The sequence below is a fragment of the Protopterus annectens genome, chromosome 12.part0 (genome assembly GCF_019279795.1).
Source record: "Protopterus annectens isolate FY-2018-M chromosome 12.part0, PAN1.0, whole genome shotgun sequence".
NCBI lineage: Eukaryota > Metazoa > Chordata > Ceratodontiformes > Protopteridae > Protopterus > Protopterus annectens.
In genome coordinates, this window is record NC_056746.1 from 409,656,557 (window position 1) to 409,678,098 (window position 21,542).

A 21,542-nucleotide genomic window follows, 5' to 3' on the forward strand; every position below is an offset into this window, starting at 1 on the left:
ATCGTCATCCCCTTTGGGAAAAACTCATTTCCCACTAATTACCACATCAATGGGAGCCCACTGAACACTGAAGGCATTATAAGAGATTTGGGGACACAGGTTGACAGCAACCTCTCCTTCGACCACCACATTGCCACTGTTTTCAGAAAGTCCTTCTATGTGGCACATCTCATTACCAATGGTTTTGCATCCAGGAAGAAAGAGGTCATCATCTCTCTCTACTCTTCCCTCATTAGGTCAATCATCGAGTATAATGCCCCATTTGGCATGTACCTCACTAGACACATGCAACAGCTGGAAAGGCCACAATTGTACCTCACAAAGAGGATCCTATGCCTTAAACAGATGTCCTACATGGACAGACTCAAAAAACTCCAGCTATTCTCTGTCTCATATCTACTAAGAGGTGATCTCTGCTTGACTTACAAAGCCATGTCTGACCCAGCTTTGTTAGGAATGCTACATCTAAAGAAATCCAAATCCCTCCGCACCACATACTCCAGAGACTTAAACCTCATTACCACAATCAACAGAACATGCTGGAGGGACAGGTTCATAACCCAGAGACTACCCATGCTCTGGAATAGACTCCCCATACATGTCAAGCAGAGGACCTCACTGGTACTCTTTAAGAGAAATCTTGATGAGTGGATGGGAAATAAAAAGTTCACCCCAGGGATCACTGCAGTGACTCTAGTTGATAGAGGCACTGGGAACTAACGTTGGGTGGCACAATGCCAGTGCACTTCTATGGGCTAGGCTTTTTAAGGCTCCAGGGCCATTAGCCTAGTACACACCTATAAAACTATGAAATATATTCTTCAGCCATTAGTAAAAATTGTGGATTACATCTTGATGGACTTTACAGATAAAAGATTATCTGCAAAGAGGTGCTATAAATACAAGCATTAATATGGATGATGTACACTTTTTGAAGTGAGTATCTGTTAAGATCTTATTATTATTATCTCAATTATTTTCCTTCCCACATTAAAAATCCAGTCAGATTCAGCACATAAGTAGCACCAGCTATCTTGGCAAACATGATTAACACTCTCTGGCTTATGCATAGTACACATGCTATAAGATCATTAGCTAAGTAGATTGGCAATCATGGAAGTATTTCCATTAGCTTTAGACTTTTTTTTCAGAGTGTACTTTGCTATATTATTTTTTTACTATATCATTCATAAGCAGTGTAAACCACATTTACCTGCATACTCTTGAGGCAGCATTGGTCTGCTTATAATTTTTTCAAATGTTGCAATCCATCCTTTCTGGTCAGCCTCTGTCTCACAGGCAAACAGAAACTTTCTGTCTGGGGTAACTATTGTGATTCCATATTGCCAGTGGTTTCCTTGCGTTCCTGATGGGAGTCCTTCTAGCACCATGTAATTATTTTCTGCACTTCCAATAAAAACTTCTCCTCTTGCAAATGCATCCTAGGAAGATAGGAAATTCCAAAAAAAGTTACTTTTATTACAACAAAGCCACATCTCAAAGCATCCCTATTAACAAGAGGTTTGCTACTTGTTTTTTAAACTGATCATCATTCTTGTTAAAAGCAAAACAATTTAGCTTTCAACGCACTTTGAGCAAGAGTAAAACAATCAGTTTTTTTATTTTTGTGCTGAAAAATACAAAACTCATTCATGCTTCCTTTGACAGCATGCAAGCTTTTATAAATATAAGAAGCCACCTCAATCATATTTCTACCTTCCAAACAGAAGGCAGTGGGTACAAAGCTTGAAGCTTTTGTCACTGAAACCCTAACACACGCAATTAATTTCTGATAAACACCTAACACATATAAACTTAAAAAACACATTTTTAATTAACTTTATGAATCCTGTAGGTGTACTGATTTGAAAGGCTTCCCTACATCTCTTCAAGATTAAACTAGATCGGCTGCCATTTAGTTGAGTTCAGCTCAGCAAAACTGAACTCTGTGTTCATTGTATTGCAGAAGAAATCACTGCTTGTGCAGGTGTGTGTACCTGTAGTGACTGTTGTCTTCAGAGAAATTTCTCTCTACTTCATGTTGTGTGGGACTTTGAAGGTGGTATATGTAATTTTGTGGAAGGGATTTCTCCATGGAAAAATGCCTTATTTTACTTATTTATTGTTTTCCTTGTAGAGATGTTAGCACTGGTTGTTTTCAGTCACTTGTAATGTCATTCAGATGCAAATGGATGAGCTGATGAAGTGCAGTAGAAGCAGCTTCCCATTTCAATCTGTTGCTTAATTTGCTTCAAGTAAGCAGATTTATGGTGCCATGTACAAACTTCTGTTGAGAATACAACACACATTTTGCAGGATAAGTTCTGAAGCAGTTTTAGTAACTTTTGAACAATAAACATTTACAAATTTAATCTGCAGAACTCTATGGGGAAGGACCATGACCCTTTTTTGCACCCAGCTCTACTTAAATGGCTCATGGACAATTTCTTTGATTTGCAGTAGCTTGGAACACTGATTTGCAGGAAGTGTGATAAGCATGCCTTGCACTCTGAGACTGTTGTCAGGGCAACATATTATTTTTCTTCAAGCAACAGTGGGTTCAGAGTAGAGTGTAAGAGTTAAGAGAGGAGTAGGTAGTTGGCCCCCTCCCTACTGGAGGAGAGGAGTGAGATGCTCTAGTTTACAGTAAAAAATAAGAAGTTTTAGCATAATTTATCACTCATGACACACTATTCTTTGGCAGTGTGCTCTAAGTTAATTGTAATTCAAAGAATTATTCTTTATATATTTATTGACATCTGAGTACTGGGAAAGTCTGATTAGGTAGAAGCCTATTTTCACCAGAGGCCCGGGGAGAAAAGCTTCAAGTTATTACAAAACATTTCAAGAACAATAATTTTACAATCTTCAGAAATAAGACTATACCATCTGCAGTTTAAATAACTATAACAAATTAGACATAATATAAAAACATTGGTTAAAAATCAACACAAAGTATATGACAACATTTAATATTTACTGAAATTTTAGACAGCTTGTACAGAAATTAAAGGTAAATTGGTCTAATACAAACAGGAATTGCAATATGAAGTGAAGGAAAACAGGCTTATGGTATATTTAGAAAGAAAGTCAGGGAACAGAATTAGATAACAGTAAGGAAGTAAGTGAAGAAGGATGAGTAAGGGGATATAAGGAACAAAAAGATACCTGTTCACATTTAGGGATATATTTTATCCTGGATTTTAGCAAGACCAGAGCCAGATTTTAGCTAGGAAGTCTTTCAGAGTGGTTTTGAAAGATGGGATGGAGGGTATAAACCTGATGGCTACAGGTAAGGTGTTCCAGGCCTTAGCAACCTTGTACGAATACAGACAATGTCCAACAGATTTGGCAGGTTTGTAGACAGTCAGGAGTTTTTGGTCACTGGATCGCAATGACTGACTGGAGCTATGTTTGTTAGTGCTATATGGGCAGATGGATGCTGGATAATTTTATAGGTGGTAAGAAGCTGTGTATATGTTAATTGATGTGGCAGTTCTAACCAATTTAGGCTTTTTAGTGCTACACAGTGGTGGGTTCTGAAAAGGGTATTTGCTGCAAATTTAGCAACTTTGTTACAGTATTGTTCAAGTTTTAATTTTTATGAAGCCTGGATGTTAGCAAGGATGGGAGTGTCATAAAGAAGTGAGGGGAGGAGATAAGTAGTGGCAAATGTAGTTTTAGTTGTATCAGTGAGAAAGTTTTTTTGGCTCTGTAAAGCATCCCTAGTTTTTGATGAGTTTTTATTATGCAATTTTGTATATGCAGGTCGAATGTAAGATTATCATCCACTATCAACCCTAATAGTTTGCTATGAGAAGTGACTTTAATGGTTTTATTATCAAAACAGAGGACTTTAAATTTTATTTTTTCATAAGAGAGGGATTTTGGGGAAAAAGTAGTAGGTTAGTCTTTTTTTGGGTTGATCATGAGTTATGAAGCCATGTTTCAGTGACTGTTAAAGGTTCATGAGTAATTTTTGGTGTACCACGTTGTCAGATGTGCAATTCATTACAGCAATTATTTGCTGCACTCATATCCCACCCCATGTAATCAGTTATACCCCCTCTAGGGCATCCCACCCCGTCCAACGAAATGCAACTTTGTCACATCACATTCAATGCACTAGTGAGATATGGAGGACTGGGTAAATGTTTTAAGTGGGATTGGCCAGTGTCATGATACAGCTGTGTGAGTATTTTAGCTTTATAGTCCTAAATCTCCTGAGCAAGTCTCACACATTTCTCAGGAGTGCCTCATTAACAGGAATGTTCGTAATTTTGAGTCTTAAAAAGTCCATGTTTCTCTCTGTGAGATACTGAAAGTATCTGTCACTGCTATACCTTGTAAATAATACACAAAATCATATTAATTCATTAAAAGAACCTTTTATAATTATAACACATTTTATCCATCCTGTGAGTTTTCTAGTTGTTAGCAAGCTGTTAGCAAGTGTTCCACATTATAGCATTTAGTGTTCCACATTCTGGAGATGAAAAGGCAGGAGCTATGAAAACACACATAATTTATATGATGTGTTATGAGTCCATATGCAAGTGCCTGTGCATGTATGTGTGTTTGTGTGTGTGTGTGTGTGTGTGTGTGTGTATGTATGTATGCATGTCTGTGTGTGCATGTGTGTGTGTTGTGTGTGTGTATGTGTGTGTGTCTGTGTGTGTGCATGTGTGTCTGTGTGTATATTTCTGTGTGTGCATTCTTACTCATATTATTCCATCATACCAACTCTTTTTATCTGCCAACAGCAGTCACCACCTAATTTTGATGCTTGGGCTCTAAATTTATTTCATTGGAGCACCTATAGCGTGTATCATCACTCACCATCCTACTTTTAAAGTTAAACAATTTTTGGTCAGTACTCTTGTCGTTTTAGCAAGTTTCCAAGTAGCTAGCCATACCTGAGTTATCAACTATAAAGATGCATTTTATGTCTCTTGTCATCAGTGGGCCAGATACAGAAATGCACATTTAAGTTTGAGTCGAACTGTTTTGTTGTTCTCTCACGTTTCCCAGGGACAATGTGGTGCCATAAGGTACAGCAACTAATTGATTTTTTGGTTTAAAGGACTTCCAAATGCTAAAGCTATATGACATAATCTGTTAGCCTTCTACTAGATATCCAGGTATGTATTGATTCCTAATAGCTAGTACTGTTTTATTATGCTGAGTATTTGGTGCCATGATTAGCAGACCACATTAATGACCACTTGTTAGCATCTACAACAATCAAATGATTGACGATTTATTTAAAGAACACAAAACTTTTGTGCTCTGAGACTGCTTGATCTATTGTCAAGCCACGAGCGATTTCTGCATCCAAAAATCATGTGTCCCAAGACTGCATCCAACACGTTTTAGTAAGTGACTTACCACACCCACATTGATATTCTTAGGTTAGTTCTCATGTATTGAGCCGACTAGGTATTAAATAAATTCATGCTTATGTATTCAAGCAAAATTATTTTGTTTACTACTTTAATAAGCAATCTGCAATTAGTGCACTTTAATTTGCGAGTTAAACTGTGATTTTAGCTGACCAGTGCAATTACAGAAACTGTAATAAAGTAATAAATAAGAAATAAATTAGGGTGGGATATTGTTACAGCTCATCTGTGCAGTAAAATCCAAGCCCTTGGGACTTGTATCCTATGGAAAAGCTACTCAGCTACTATTGCTGTTATGCTATTATGAGGAGGCATAAAACTCATATAATTAAAGTTTTCCTTTAACTGTAAACGAAAATGTTTCAATCATTTAGCCAAAACAGCAATTCAGGGATAGCAGTACACTAAATTTCATATTACAGCATTGCAGTTATTGTTTATGTATTTGAATTTAGTATTACAATTGGGATATTACATTTAATTTATATAAATTAGCATGACTCACAAATCATAAAATGTTCATATCTGCAAATTAACTGGTATGAAAAGCTATAGCTTTCATGATTTCTACTCTGTATGAAAGGCCATAGCCCTAGTTTTCTTTTTTAATACTGATTTTTCTTTTGTAATTGTTCCATCCCACCTGTTTTCCAAATCAGTATTGCACTTAAGGGTACAAAAAAAAAAAACATTAGCAAAGTAAGTGTTGGGAGTGAGACATAGCAGGAGAGCTACTGCTACAAACGTTCTCTTAGACATGAAAAACGCTGTCTGTTAACTAAATAAGCAATGCAATCTTAATACATGAAAAGCTACAATTTTGCATATCACATCAGTGCCCAGTGTTTTTGTTTTAAGCCACAATCTCTTATGTGGAAGTAAAAATAACTAAGGGAATAGGGCACAGAAGAACTTTGGGTTTGGACCATATAATAAATGAGTTACTTGGGACTGTCTATTGTGGACTTCTGGGCCTGGTGGTTGTATTAGTTGCTCCTTGTGACAAGAGGAATGATTCCACCCCTTACCACCTGAGGAATGATTCCATCTCTGCTTGTCAGACTGGCTGTCTAACTGTTCTTTTTGGATGCTGACTGGAGCATTTGTCTTTCTGCAGTTCTTTTTTTGCTGATTGGAGATTTTCCATTTAGACAGGCACTTTTCTGGTATATAAGGAGCTAGTTGTAGTGGCACGGTACCTTACAGTGCTGAGCTGTGGATTAACGAGCTTGTTAGAACTAGTTTTAGTGTCACGGTACCTTACAGTGCTGAGCTGTGGATTAACGAGCTTGTTAGACCTAGTTTTAGTGGCACAGTACCTTACAGTGCTGAGCTGTGGATTAATGAGCTTAGTGGCATGGTACCTTACAGTGCTGACCTGTGGATTAATGAGCTTGTTGGACCTAGTTTTAGTGGCACGGTACCTTACAGTGCTGAGCTGTGGACTATTCATCTGCTTTCACTGTATTTGTGTTTCTTCCTACTTTATTACTTTATTTTGCTTTTGCGTCATCTTAAAAGTACTCAGTTGTATTTATTATTGCGTGGTGTAACTATCATTCTAAGCCTTTTGGTTTAAGCACTTGGGCTTCAGACCAGTTGTTTTACATTAAGAAGGTTTGTGGTCTGCACTGTTGTGGCAGGACAGGTAGCTTACATCCTTCTGAGTTGGGAGCTGCTGATTGAGGGCTCAGTGTCTGTTATTCTAAAAGTGTACTAGTTCTGGTTTAAGCACTTGGGCTTCAGGCCAGTTATTTTACATTAAGAAGGTTTGTGGTCTGCACTCTTGTGGGAGGAGAGGCTGGATTCTGCTCTTCTGAGCTGGGAATTTCTGGTTAAAGAATTATAGTGCCTGCATATTTTAACTGTTTCTTACTGAAATTGGTGCGCCTTGTTTGCTGTAGCATAGACTAGATCCAGGCCTGCTGAATCTAGCTTTGTTTGTATAACTTGAGCACTAATCCAGGCCTTCATAAAAGTATTCAATTGTATTTATTACTGCTTGGTAGTAACCTGATTAAAGTGTAGCTATCATTCTAAGCCTTTTGGTTTTAGCACTTGGACTTCAGACCAGTTATTTTACATTAAGAAGGTTTGTGGTCTGCACTGTTGTGGCAGGACAGGTAGCTTACATCCTTCTAAGTTGGGAACTGCTGACTGAAGGCTCAGTGTCTGTTATTCTAAAAGTGTATTAGTTCTGGTTCAAGTACTTGGGCTTCAGGCCAGTCATTTTACATTAAGAAGGTTTGTGGTCTGCACTCTTGTGGGAGGAGAGGCTGGACTCTGCCCTCCTGAGCTGGGAATTTCTGGTTAGAGGCTTGTAGTGCCTGCATATTTGAACTGTTTCTTACTGAAATTGGTGTGCCCTGTTTGCTGTCGCATAAACTAGATTCAGGCCTGCTGAATCTAGCTTTGTTTGTATAACTTGAGCACTAATCCAGGCCTTCTTTTTTGGAGAAGGCTCCCCTGCACCCCAGTGGCAGGAGTGAACAGTTGTCTGACTGAAGACTACAGGAACAGGGCTCAGTTTTGAGATTGTTTTACTGGTTAATTGGGTAATTTGTTTAAAAGCCTTTTCTGACTGCTTGTAGTCATCTAAAGCTGTTTTAAGTGTATGTTTTACTGTTTGTAGTCGTTCAAAGCTGTTTTAAGTGTATTTTTTACTGTTTTTGCCTTATCTTTTCAATTTCTTTCCTTATTTCCCACCTTTCTAAGCTAATATAGTCCAGTTTTCAGGCTAGTGCTGAATTCAGGGCTGTGTTACAAGTTTCTGACTTGCCCATACCTTACTTGGATAGAAGGAGGTTTCTCGGTTCACCTGTGAGAGAGGGAGCTTTGAGCAGCCATCTGTCCCTGGAGGAGTGGTTCCAGCCTAGAAGTTAGTAGTTTATAGGCCATTTTGGACTAATTTCTATCTCTTTCATTTCCCTGCTGTAAAAAATGTGCTTGCACGGTTTTGCACGTCCAGACAGCACCAGTTAGCTAGGGCTAAATTATTCCCTGCTCCACCAAGTCTCCTCTTCAGTTTTTCCCTTGAAAGTAGTCTAACTCTCATCCTAAGCACTTAAAAAGCATCCTACAGTCCAGCACTTGCTCAGACCTAATAGCAAGCACTAATATACCCCGACACTTAATTGCCAAGCAGGGCAAGGCTCATTATTTACCCCTCACCAATCAAGCAACTAAGCAGCTCACCCTACTATTCAGGCATGACCAAAGGGCAATTTCAGGAATACTCTCCATTCCAACTCGTGAACCTGGGTATCCTGAGGCAATGTTACAACTGCCTCATGTATACAGACAACCCTCTCCTCCTACCACAAAACATTAACATATGCGAGAGATGCAATTATATAGCTAAATTAGAGGCTAAGCTCTCTCCACCCAAGACTGGAACAGGCAGTCATGAGGAGAAGGTTAACACTTGCACCACACCTCCAGCCTCGCATAGACATACTAAGCCAACACTGGCAAAAAATACACATAAATACACAAAATCATACTCGGAGGCTCTAAATAAAAACCTGCAAAAGCATCAGAGACCTCCAAAGCAGACACCCAAAAAACCTGCACCTCCCATCACAAACTAGACAACACATAAAATGCAAAATCAGTGTGCCACACAATCACAGCCCTTAAGGCGAAATAACATACCTAACACACTAGTAATAGGCGACTCTATAGTCAGGCACACTGACGTCCCACTCACTAGGCTGGACAAGGAGAAGGTTTCTGTTAGCTGTGTGTCGGGAGCCAGAATCTGCCACCTAACACAAGAACTCAGGTCACTCCAGAACAAGTACAAATATGACTCTGTCATTGTTCATGTTGGTGTGAATGACCTGAGACATAACTCCGTGGACTACATGGAAAGAGACATGGAAGAGCTCTCTGATCATGTAGCCCAGGCAGGTATGACCCTGACCCTGAGTAGCATCCTGCCCTCACCAAGAATGATACCTCAGTATAAAGAAAAAAATGATCAATTTCAACAACTGGCTAAGCATCTGGTGTCATTCAAAGGGGATCCAGTGTCTGTCAGCCTGGGACGACATGCTCGACAGGCCTTGTTGCTTTGCAAGAGATGGCTTGCACCTGTCACCCCTAGGCTTTCGAATACAGGCCAAGGCTCTTGCTGTCCCCATAGTGCCTTTTTTAGGCAAGGCTCAAAAGTCAAGCCCACCTCCATAAATAGCACAAATAAAAAAATGAGGGTTATGCTACTAATCTCCAGGAGTTTAAATCTCAAAATGCACATGCTCAAAGCACTCCTCAGTATGGAGAACATCAAAATCTGTGCAGCAACTGAAACCTGGTTCAAGGCTCCACAGAGCACCCCAGCACTACCGGGCTACAACTCATACCACACATTTTGGCCACAGAACATGGACTGAAACACAAAAGGAGGGGGTGTATTCATATTCATCAAGGATACCTACACCTCCAGGTTAGTGGCGCAGCATGATAACTCTGAGATCATCCATGTGCAACTAACATCGGGCAAATCTGCAATGCAAATTGTGGCCTGCTACAGATCACCCTCCATGACCCAGGACCACCACTCTGCCTTTCTGGAGACACTGGAAAACATGAAAATCCTACCAAACACCCTGATATTGGGTGATTTCAATTACCCTACGTTAACTGGGAAAACTACTCAAGTACAAACTCCTAGGTCCAGCGCTTCCTGGAATTTATCAACTCAAATGCCCTGGATCAGCTGGTAAACTCCCCTACCAGAGGTGAAAACATATTGGACCTGGTCATCACCAACAAAGGCGACAGGTGTTCCACACCGGAGGTCAACCCATCACTGGTTAGATCAGACCATAAACTAATCACTCTGGATGTCCACACCACCACCCCCAACCAAGGAAACCACAGTGAAAAACTTTTCTATAGCAAACTTCACCTTACTTAAGACAGAGGTGGTAAGTTTCACAGCTCCCACGCAAAAGGATAACAGTGTCCAAGATGCAGTAACCTTTACAAATGCACTCTATGAGCCCCTACAAGGATGCATGGATCGTGCCATCCCTAGCAAAACCAAGACTCACTCCTCTAAGAGAAGGAAACCAGTCTTGTGGACTCCTGCCATAAACAGACTATACAATAGAAGGAGGAGGAAACTAGTTCAGCAAAAAAGCAAATCTGAAGAAGGAACGGCATCCCTGATCAGTATCAGTAAGAAACTAAGGTCCCTCATAAAATCATCCAAGGCTAACTTCGAAAGAAAAATAGTCAAGGATTCAAAAGATAACCAGAAAGCCTTCTTTAGCTATGTCAAGTATCTAAGTGGCAACTCACAGACATGCTCTGAGCTAGTGCAAAATAGCACAAAATATACTGAACCTACTGATATTGCCAACATCTTGGCAGATAGATTCAGTGCAAATTTCACCCCCCCCCCTCACCCCTAAAAGGCCCACAACAATACCGGAAAAGTGTAGTGCCCCGGAAATCACAGATGCACAGGTGAAAACAGCCCTTTCAAAAGCCAAAAGCACAGTGTCAATGGGGCCATATGGTGTCCCAGGCTGCGTCTTGCACGAACTACAGAATGAACTAACCCCCCCACCTAAACACACTGTTCAACCTCAGCCTCTCCACAGGCTATGTGCCCATAGAATGGTGCACATCAATGGTTATTCTGCTCCACAAAGGAGGGGCCACAACTGACCCTGGTAACTATCGCCCCATAAGCCTGACTAGCCTGTTCTGCAAGGCTATGGAGCGCATCATCATGGAACTCATTAACAAAGACATTAGGAACCTCCAAACACTTGACCCAATGCAGTTTGGCTTTGTTAAGGGCAGATCATGCCTAGTAAACCTGGTTGACTTCTTCGAGACAGTCACTAAGGTCATAGATGAGGGAAAGGTGGTTCACACAGCCTACCCTGACACCACCAAGGCTTTTGACACCATTCCCCACTCAGGAGTTATAGAAAAACTCACCAGCCTGACCATAAACCCCTACATCACAAGATGGGTTGCCAACTGGCTTACAGACAGAACTCACACGGTAAAAGAATAGCGAGCTTCAGGTCCGACTCTAAACCAGTCACAAGTGGTGTCCTGCAAGGCTCGGTCCTGGGACCCCTACTGTTCGGCATATACTTCTAGAAGTACAGGCAAACACAGGAGGACTATGGCTAACCAAGTTCGCCGATGACTGGAAACTGGGAGCCATAATTGACTCTCCGGCTGACACGGACATTCTCCAAAAGGGCCTTATTGAGATGGATACCTGGTGTCAAAGTCATGGTCTCAAGCTAAATGCCAAAAAATGCATAGTCATCCTGTTTGGTAAAAACAAAACACCCATGAATTACCACATAGGTGGCAGCCCCCTTAATACAGAAGAGGTAATAAGAGATCTGGGGACCCAGGTAGATAATAATCTCTCCTTTGACAATCATATTGTCAAAGAAGTTAGAAAATCCTTCTATGTAGCCCATCTAATTACTAAAGGGTTCACATCTAGAAATAAACAGTCTACTTGTCACTCATCAGACCCATCATAGAGTACAATGCCCCATTTGGAATGTACCTCACAAGACACTTCCAACAGCTGGAAAGATCACAAAAGTACCTCACCAAGAGGATTACTGGCCTCAAACATATGTCCTATGCAGCCTGACTGGAAAAACTCCGGTTGTACTAAGTGGCATATCGCTTATTCAAAGGTGATCTCTGCATGAATAACAAAGCCATGTCCAACACTCAGAATTGATGGACATGCTCCACCTAAAGAAATCCAAGTCACTGCGAGCCACTCACTCTAATGAGCTAAACCTCACCACAACAATAAAGAGAACATGCTGGAGGGATAGATTCCTGTCACAGAGACTCCCCATGCTTTGGAACAAAATTCCTAACTACATTAGGCAGAGCCCTCACTAACACTCTTCAAGAGAAACCTTGACGATTGGATGGGTAACAGAAATTACACCCCTGGGATCACTTCATTGGCTCTTCTGGACAGAGGCTCAGTTAATTAATCAATGGGGTGGCGAAAGCTGACACACTCTGGCTAGGCTTATAAATGCCCTCGGGCAGATAGCCTAGTACCTACTTATGAACCTATGAACAAGCTTGTTGGGGCTAGCTTTACTGGCACAGCATCTTATAGTGCTGATCTGTGGATTAATGAGCTTGTTGGACGTAGTTTTAGAGGCACAGCATCTTACAGTGCTGAGCTGTGGATTAACGAGCTTGTTGGACCTAGTTTTAGTGGCACAGCATCTTACAGTGCTGAGCTGTGGATTAACGAGCTTGTTGGTATTCTATCATGTTAGGTGGATTGGTTTTACTTTTTGCCCTTAGGCTGGATCTGCAGGGATATTTGCAGCCTAGCCAGAAGATGGCAAATTGTGAGTATCCAGAGATAGTACCCAGTTACAACTCACATCAATGAGCACTTAAGAAGCAGGCCCAGGTTGTACTTAATACCTAAATTTGACCTTTTTCAAAGACAACTTGAGAAGCCAGATGAAGGGTGTATGTAGCATTGCCAATCCATTCATTCAGATTACACTTAAAGAGAGTCAGTGAGCTACTTTGTTTTACATTCAAGGCGAATGTATTCCATTAGGTCATTAGTTAGTTGGAGTAGGCTTTCCTTAGAGTACTCTACAAAGATAAATGGGTTTTATGGTAGAGCTGGTTTTACTGTACTAGTTACTCAGTGGTGATCAGATGTGACCAATGATGTGGCAGCTGAAAGTGTTAAGCCTAGGTAGGTTATACTGGTGAGAGCCAGATCCAATATTTTGGTACAAATAGCTGGGAGTTGAACTAGTTGATGTAAGGAGCTGGTATTAATGAAGTCCTGGAATATTTAAGTTTCATCTGGCATTGGATCAGCTGTACTAATCACAGGACCATGTAATGAGTTGTACTGTTATACTATAGCAATAGTTAACCCTTTAGTCTTGGGTGGGAAATATTGGGTGGCACTCCATTTTTGCTTGTATGTGTTTTTCTCTGTTCCACAGTTATCATTGATCTTGTGATGGAATCTCATAATAATTGTTTTCATTTCAATTGTAGATGTAATTTCTGAGCTCTTTCTACTAAATCATTGTGGTAATTCACCACTTGGATAGTTAATAAATATTTGGTCACTTATTTCAACCATATCTATGGTACAAATTCATTTAAAATATGCAGATAACTAATTTTAGTCTTAGCCAATTCCCCGTCTACTTAAACACAGATCTTAGTCCACGATAATCTAGCTGTGACTCTCTCTTAGCAGACATATCTAAGTCTTCATGTAAAAATATAAAAACTGACTCCTACAGAATAAAACAAACACTTATACATTACTAGTATCACGGAGCGGTATGTGTGTATATATGCTTCAGTAACTTAACACTTATTCCACATTCTTCTAAAGTTAGTCCCAAAGTTGAACATTAATCATATAAAATTAACTAGCATAATCCCATGCTTCATAATCCCATGCTCTGTTTCTTTTTAGAGTATTCTGTCTATGAAGATAACTTGTTTGGGAGAGTATTGTGGATCACCTATTTGGAGAACTGATCCAAAAACTGAAAGATTCGGGTACTATTACACTTATTAATAGCAGTCTTAAAATCATTTATAGTCCAATCCTTTTATGAAACAAGCCACCTCAGACAGATATCCCAACAAATGTGCAAACAAGAAACTGCATGCTAAAACAGGAACTGAATAATAAAATAAACAAATAAATTAAAGCTACTGAATCTGAAGTTAGTGATATATACACATAAGTCAAACAAAAATTAAAAATAAAAAGTTGTTATTCAGTGTTGCCAAAGAAAATAAAATTCTAACTAAATTAGTTTATGAGCTTACTTATCATTTTATAAAGAAGGATAGGAAAGCTGTTTGAGGCAAATCCTAGAAAGGTTTTAGTATACAGCTACCAGCTAGAACAGAACAGTCATTTAACAACATTCTAAAAGTAAAATAGGGAAAGTCCATTTCCTACCTGCAGAAGATAAACTGATAACTGACTTTTACAAAAGATGTACAATTTAATAATTCTCCACCTGCCATAGACATGATTAAACAATTTTCTAAAGGCATGCAATTTATTTCCTTAACTACTCAAGAAGCTGACATTTTAAGTAAATCTATAACCACAGAAAAATGCAAAGCAGTGCAAAATTAAGCTAAAGAGACAAAAACACCTAGAACAACAGGCATTATTACAGATCTATGTGTTCACTTTTGCAGGGTGCAGTTCTTCCTACTGGCACACATTTGTTTATTACAGTTCTACCTGAACCTAATTAATTGTTTGACACTCCTGCAAACTGTAGCTCTGCTTCCTAAGTTTCTGCTCACATTGTATAATACACCAATGTTTTGATTAACATATGTACACCTTTAATTCTAAAAATTATCCATAATGACTAAGTTGGATTTAAAAAGGTCAGCTCTACTACAGAACACATTAAAATCATGTTTAATCTCTCTCAGGCCTATGAAAATTTTTATACACTTTCACCAGCTAGTGAAACCAACTTTCAGCAAACTTTTGTACTATGTAATAATGATCTTGTTTATAACATATTACAGACAATGATGGGTTTCTTTCTGTCTTTATCAAAGGTGTAATTGAGTGTCATGTAACCCTTATCCATCTATATGGAATACCAATACAATTTCACTACCGTTTTTTCCAGAACAGGCACCTGGTAATGTTGTCTACTTTTGTGTTTACGTCTTTATCAATTATTAACACCAAGGCAAGCGATGTAAGAAATGTACAAGGCAATAAATGTGGGTAGTACGAGCAGAGGTGCCATCAAATCACACTATTCAATGGTGGCTGTCGTTCTTTAAAATCAATGCAGAAACAATACTTCCTCACCACACAAAAGGAATATGTACACTTTTAGTCAGTTTTGAGGCCAAAATTCTGGCGCTGGAGGTTTCTTCAGTCCCTCTGTAATGAGCAATGGATCAGTTAGGCATCCTAAAATTATTATTACCAAAATAATTGATCTGAATCTTAGAAAAATAGGGACTGGTCTTTTTACACATGCTCATTCTTGAAACTGCTATAAATTTCCATATTTGGGCAGCATATGAGCCTTTGTTGTGAAGGTGTTACCAAAAATCATTCATGTTTTAGTAATGTAATGACTGGTTAAGGAAAACAGAAATGTGTGTGTGTGTGTGTGTGTGTGTGTGTGTGTGTGTGTGTGTGTGTGTGTGTGTGTGTATGTATGTGCATGTGTGTGTGTGTGTGTGTGTGTGTGTGTGTGTGTGTGTGTGTGTGTGTGTGTGTGTGTGTGTGCGTATGTATGTGTATGTGTGTGTGTGTGTGTGTGTGTGTGTGTGTGTGTTTGTGTGTGTGTGTGTGTCTGTGTGTGTGTGTGTGAATATATAAATTTAAAATGTATACATTTTATGGGAACATTAAAATGAATTGTTGCTCATCTTCATGTAGCTTCAGCGACCTAATAGCACATTAAGGATCGCTGTAGCTTATGTAACTGAATAGATAAGTGAGCTTATATGATTACATATCCATCTCATGTGGTTACCCTCAGCCTAACCCAAAGAGATTACCTCAATCTTGACTTTAATGGTATAGCATACAAATTACATTCCGTTTTTTAGAATGAAATTAAAAAAGAAAAAAGTTTCTTCCCGTTAGGTAATGAAACATATTTCTATCATTATCAAATATTCGTATTGATAAAACTTGATTAATAATAAAGCACTTGATTGCAGGCTGGTACACACATTTTCAGAGATGTCCACTGTACATTCCTCATCACTATCAAATATTTTACTGATGCACTGAAATCTTACAGTTTCTATCAGAAAGACTTCTGGCAGTATCTGTGATTAAGAAGTGTTATACGTACATGTGAGACTTTGAAATCAGGACATACTAAAGATTTTTTTCTATTAAATGACATGTAATAATAATAATAATAATATAATTACACATCATTTTTAAGAACTAAAAACATCACAGAAATATGTAATGGTTTAATAATGTGCTATTTATGAATAATTTGAGACAAATGGAGTCCAGACGTAAATATTTTTTCTTCACATAAGACAAATCAATCCTACTTTAAAAATTATTTTGTTAAAATATTACTTCACAATATGATATTAATTTAAAACTATCACCTATCATCTGTACTCCAGAAAACACTGACTAATAAAGGCATTTTCAGTAGTGAGTATAATGCTGAGAAAATGTACCCTGGGATTCAGAAAGGCATATTGCATTGTATAAGCCTTAAACGTTTCCACAGCTTAGTAAGCCTAAGCAATTAAGAGTCCTACTCTCTGTTATGCTGGCACTGACCATTGCAAGGTGTAGGATTTTTGGCAAAGCTGCATGCAAATACAGAAGTTCAGGGGGGTGGAATTACATGTTACAGAGAGTCCGGGAATCACTCTTCTAAATCATTGTTTTCACAAGGAAGAACACGCATTCATGTTCATGTTCATAGCCTATATCTTGAGTATGGGCAGGTGCCATGGAGCTATCCATGTATCTGACTGTCTGTTTGTGTGTGTGTGTGTGTGTGTGTGTGTGTGTGTGTGTGTGTGTGTGTGTGTGTGTGTGTGTGTATAGGGGCATAAATGCAGCTGTATGGAAGGCTATGTGTTTGTGTATATGTGAGCTGTCATACAGAGATAGGTGAGTATAATGAAGCTGTGTGTTTGTGCGTGTGTGTGTGTGTGTGTGTGTGTCTGTACAGACATACAATTAGGTATGTGAGTCTTGTGAGTGTGTGGGCATGTCTGTAGTTACCTGTGTGGAGTTGCATGGATGTGTATGTGTGTGTGTGTGTGTGTGTGTGTGTGTGTGTGTGTGTGTGTGTGTGTGTGTGTGTGTGTGTGTGTGTGTGTTTGTATAGATATACAATCAGGTATGTGAGTCCTGTGAGTGTGTGTGCATGTCTGTAGTTACCTGTATGGAATTGCACGGATATGTGTGTGTGTGTGCGTGTGTGTGCATGTTGGCTATGTGTGGGCTGGTATGGAAAACACTGACATGACCAGGTCTGAAAATACAGTGTTCTATTCACAGAGATGGTAATTAGCTGCTACTGAAATGTTCCTCTATACAGCTATAACCTTGTCTTTGAACTGGAGATTCTCACCAATTTGCAGCTCAATTTTAGCCAGTTAGCACTGATGCTGAGAATCTTTCTGAATCCCTGGTTTTATTTATTTCTTAATATATAAGACAATGAAAAATGAAAAAAAGTCTATGGAAATAATTACCGGGATGGCTTCAGCATGTCTCACCTAATGATTTAGATGCCCGAGAACTTGGGCTGTTGGGTATAACACCAAGTTGTAAGCAAAATAAAAGATGCACAAATCACAGATAACAAGCAAATGCTTTCAAATATCATTTAAAACCACACTAAAAATGTTACATAAAAAGGAATACGCTTGCAAACTTCTCTAATTCCTTCACAGAGTCATGCAGATAACATCTTTATATATGACGTTTGTACTGTTTCTACATGCCCTCTGATTTTGAAAACGTTTAATGAACCATTAGGATTCCCTAGTTCCTTATCAGCTGACATGTAATATAAACACATAAAACATAACCTTTGCAATACAGCAATGTTGCAGTGCATCAATAATGTCCAGTATCACTCATTAGCAAGCAGTGTCTACAAACACAGCAAACATATCTTACAGTAAATGTATGTACACAGCAAAATACAAATATTAATGGCCATAGTATTTAGTGATAAAATGAAGTAATCCACAAAAATGTATGAATGGTGTGGCTCATTACAGAGACTTTATATTCACTGATGTGTTCTTATTATGCTTTCTTGTGGCAACCAAATGTGATTGGCAGTTTAGTTGTGAAAATAATGTATTATTTCAGTCACAGGCTATGTTACTTTGTGGAACTATCTGCAATGCTTGGAATATAAAGAGGCCTCTCATTTCATATCCAGAGCGCTTGTAATCTTAGCTACTTTGAGAAGCATTTGAATGCATTAATATACAGACTTGATATGATAGTTTGTTTTTTCCAACATAACTATTTTAACAAGCGCTTGTAGTAATACATATAGTGCTATCAGTGGTAGTATATGTCACTGTCATAAAAATAATATTTTACCTGTATCAGGATATAAGCATAGATTTGAATAGTTGATGTGCTCATATGCAGGACAGTTGTAAGTAACATTTAAATGTTCCCTTTTTATTCATGACATCTTCTTTGCTAACAAACTTTTTTTTTTTTTTTTTTTTACACAGAAGACCTTTCATATAATAAATTCACTGTATACATCTTGGAATATCACCAACCACTTAAGACACTCATTTTTTCGACAATAAAATGTCCCAATTACTTAAAAATCTGTTCAATTTTACATCTAAATGAGGAATAACGTGACAAATCTGACCCTTTTTGAGAGTTTGAGAGAGAGTGATTGATTAATTGATTGATTTATTATGTTTAGTTACCTGGGTAGTGCACTTATGTCAATGTGTTCAGTTTTCATAACAACCCACGTGAGCACAATCACAGTAATACTGGAGTAATAGAAATGATATAAAACATTGTAGATAAATAAATACATAACTAAATAAATAAACAATGCTATATATATAATATTTACAAACATGATGCAAAGTGTTCATGATTACCCAGAACTGGCAGGGAAAAAGAAGAGTCTGAGAACAGAAATTCAGAGAGACTGGTTTTGTGATGTGCCTAAGCAGAAAACACTTGCACTGGGAATTGCTTTTGGAAATGTGCTTTAAATTGAGGTCTAAATTTGAAGAATGAGATATTTTTTAAGTACACTGGTAGAAACTATCACTGTTTAGGTGCCACAGTGGCACATCTGTGGTTAGTGTTATTTTAGTATTAGGGGCTTGGAAGGTAGGTCTTAGTTGGGAGTCCCTTCTGAGATTGCAGGATGTGATTTCCGAAAGGAGTTTTGCTGAAAAAGAGAAAGAAGGATTCATGATGCAATAGCTTGAATAGCTTGAATAGGAATGAGCCTATTAGGAAGTCTGAACTTTAACATTTATTTAATGAATTCATTAATTTATTTATTTATTAACTAATATTTGATTACCAGGAAAGTCCGAATGTAGAGAAGTCCATTTTCAGTGAAGGCCTGGGGAGAAAAGCCCCAAAGTATTACAAAACATTTTAAGAATAATAATTTTACAGTCTTTCAAAATAATACAAAAAAAATGCAGTTTAAATAATTATATCAAAATAAGACGTAATATGAAAGCATTGGTTAAGAGTAGATAGTTATATGATAATGATATAATAGAGAAATTTTAGCCAGTTTCTAAAGAAATTAAAGATAAGTTAGTATAATGCAAACAGGAATTGCAATACAAAGAGAGAAAAAAAAACAGGTTTATGGCATATCTATATATTTAGAGAGAAAGTCAGGGAACAGAAATTTATAGATGTTAGAATCGAGCAAAGAAGGAAGAATAGGAGATATAAGGTATGAATAGGTTATTTGTTCACATTTCATTTAGGGATATAGTTTATCTTGATGCTGGGCATGAAGAGAGCCAGCCTTTGACTAGGAAGTCTTTCAGAATGGTTTTGAAGGTGGCTACTGATCTGATGGATACAGATAAGGAGTTCCAGGCCTTAGCAGTATATTATGAGTACACACAATGCTCAGCAGATTTGATAGGTTTATGGACAGACAGGAGTTCTTGGTCATTGGATCATAATGCCTAAGAACATAGTTGTGTAAAATGTTACTTAGTGCTGGACAAGCAGATGAATTCTGGATAATTTTATAGGTGGTAAAAAGCTGTGTATATATTAGTTGATGAGATAGTTCTAACCAATTTAGGCTTTTTAATGCTATATAGTCATGGGTTCTGAAAGGGGTATTTGCTGCAAATTTAGCAACTTTGTTATTGGATGATGCAGTGGTGCAGTGGTAGCATTGTCGCCTCACAGAAAGAGGTTTTCTAGTTTGATTCTTAGCTGAGGTGCCTTCTGTGCGTGGAGTCTGCATGTCCTCCCTGAATTCGTGTGGGTTTTCTCTGGATGCTTTGGTTTCCTCCCATGTTTTAAAGACATGCATCTGGGGTATTTCTCCTCGGGCCTCTGCTGAAAAATGGCTTTGTTCCAAGTCGGACTTTCTCAGTAAACAAATGTTACATAAATAAAATAAATATAGTATTGTTTTAGTTTTGACGTTTGCGATGCCTGAAAGTTAGTAAGGATGGGAGCACTATAAAGAAATGTGGGGAGGAGATAAGTGTAGCATTAGCTGTATCGGTGAGAAACTTTTGGCTCTGTAATGGATCCCTAGTTTTTGATGTTTTTAGTTTTTTGATGCGTAACTATCAGCAGGCAAAACCACATTTCAAGTCGTAGCCAGTTATAGATCACCCACCATGTCCCAAGATGCTCACTCTGCATTCCTTGAGACATTGGAAAATATAAAGGTCCTACCCAACACCATAATCTTGGGTGATTTCAACTACCCTGGCATAGACTGGGTGAACTACCAATGTTCTAACTCCTATGCTCAGCGATTCATAGAATTTATAAATTCAAATGCCCTTGAACAACTAGTATGTTCCCCCACTAGAGGGGACAACATATTGGATTTAATCATCACAAATATGGGCGCCCATTGTACCACACCCATTATCACCTGCTCCTTGGTTAGATCTGACCACAAACTGATAACCCTGGACATCCTCACTCCTCCACCTCCCCCAATCAAAGAAACCATAGTCAAAAACCTTTCCAGAGCAAACTTCAAACTACTTGCATCCGAAGTGGAAAGCTTCACTATTCCCTTGCAGAAGGATAATGATATCCAGGATGCAGACTCCTACAAGGCACTCTATATGCATCTTCAGGATTGCATGGACCGTGCTATCCCAAATGAAACCAAGACTCCGTCCTCAAGCAAGAAGAAACCAGTCTGGTGGACCCCGGCCATAAGCAAACTTTACAATAAAAGGAGGAGAGTTATACAAAAAAAGGCCAAATCTCAAGTAGAAAAATCATCCCAGATCAGCATTAGTAAGAAATTGAGGGCCTTTATCAAGTCAACTAAAGCTAATTTTGAAAAGAAAGTTGCCAAGGATAACCATAAGGCCTTCTATGGCTACGTC

General features: G+C 38.5%; 1 protein-coding gene across 3 annotated transcripts in view; it reads right to left on the bottom strand.

The window, feature by feature from the left end:
* ADAP1 (ArfGAP with dual PH domains 1) overlaps positions 1-21,542 on the bottom strand; it is a 1,397,730-nt gene that overhangs the window by 13,502 nt on the left and 1,362,686 nt on the right. For all 3 annotated transcript variants that reach the window (XM_044089521.1, XM_044089522.1, XM_044089520.1), the window contains one exon: positions 1,214-1,442. In XM_044089521.1, the coding sequence (XP_043945456.1) occupies positions 1,214-1,442 (229 nt within the window). The remainder of the gene's footprint in view (positions 1-1,213; positions 1,443-21,542) is intronic.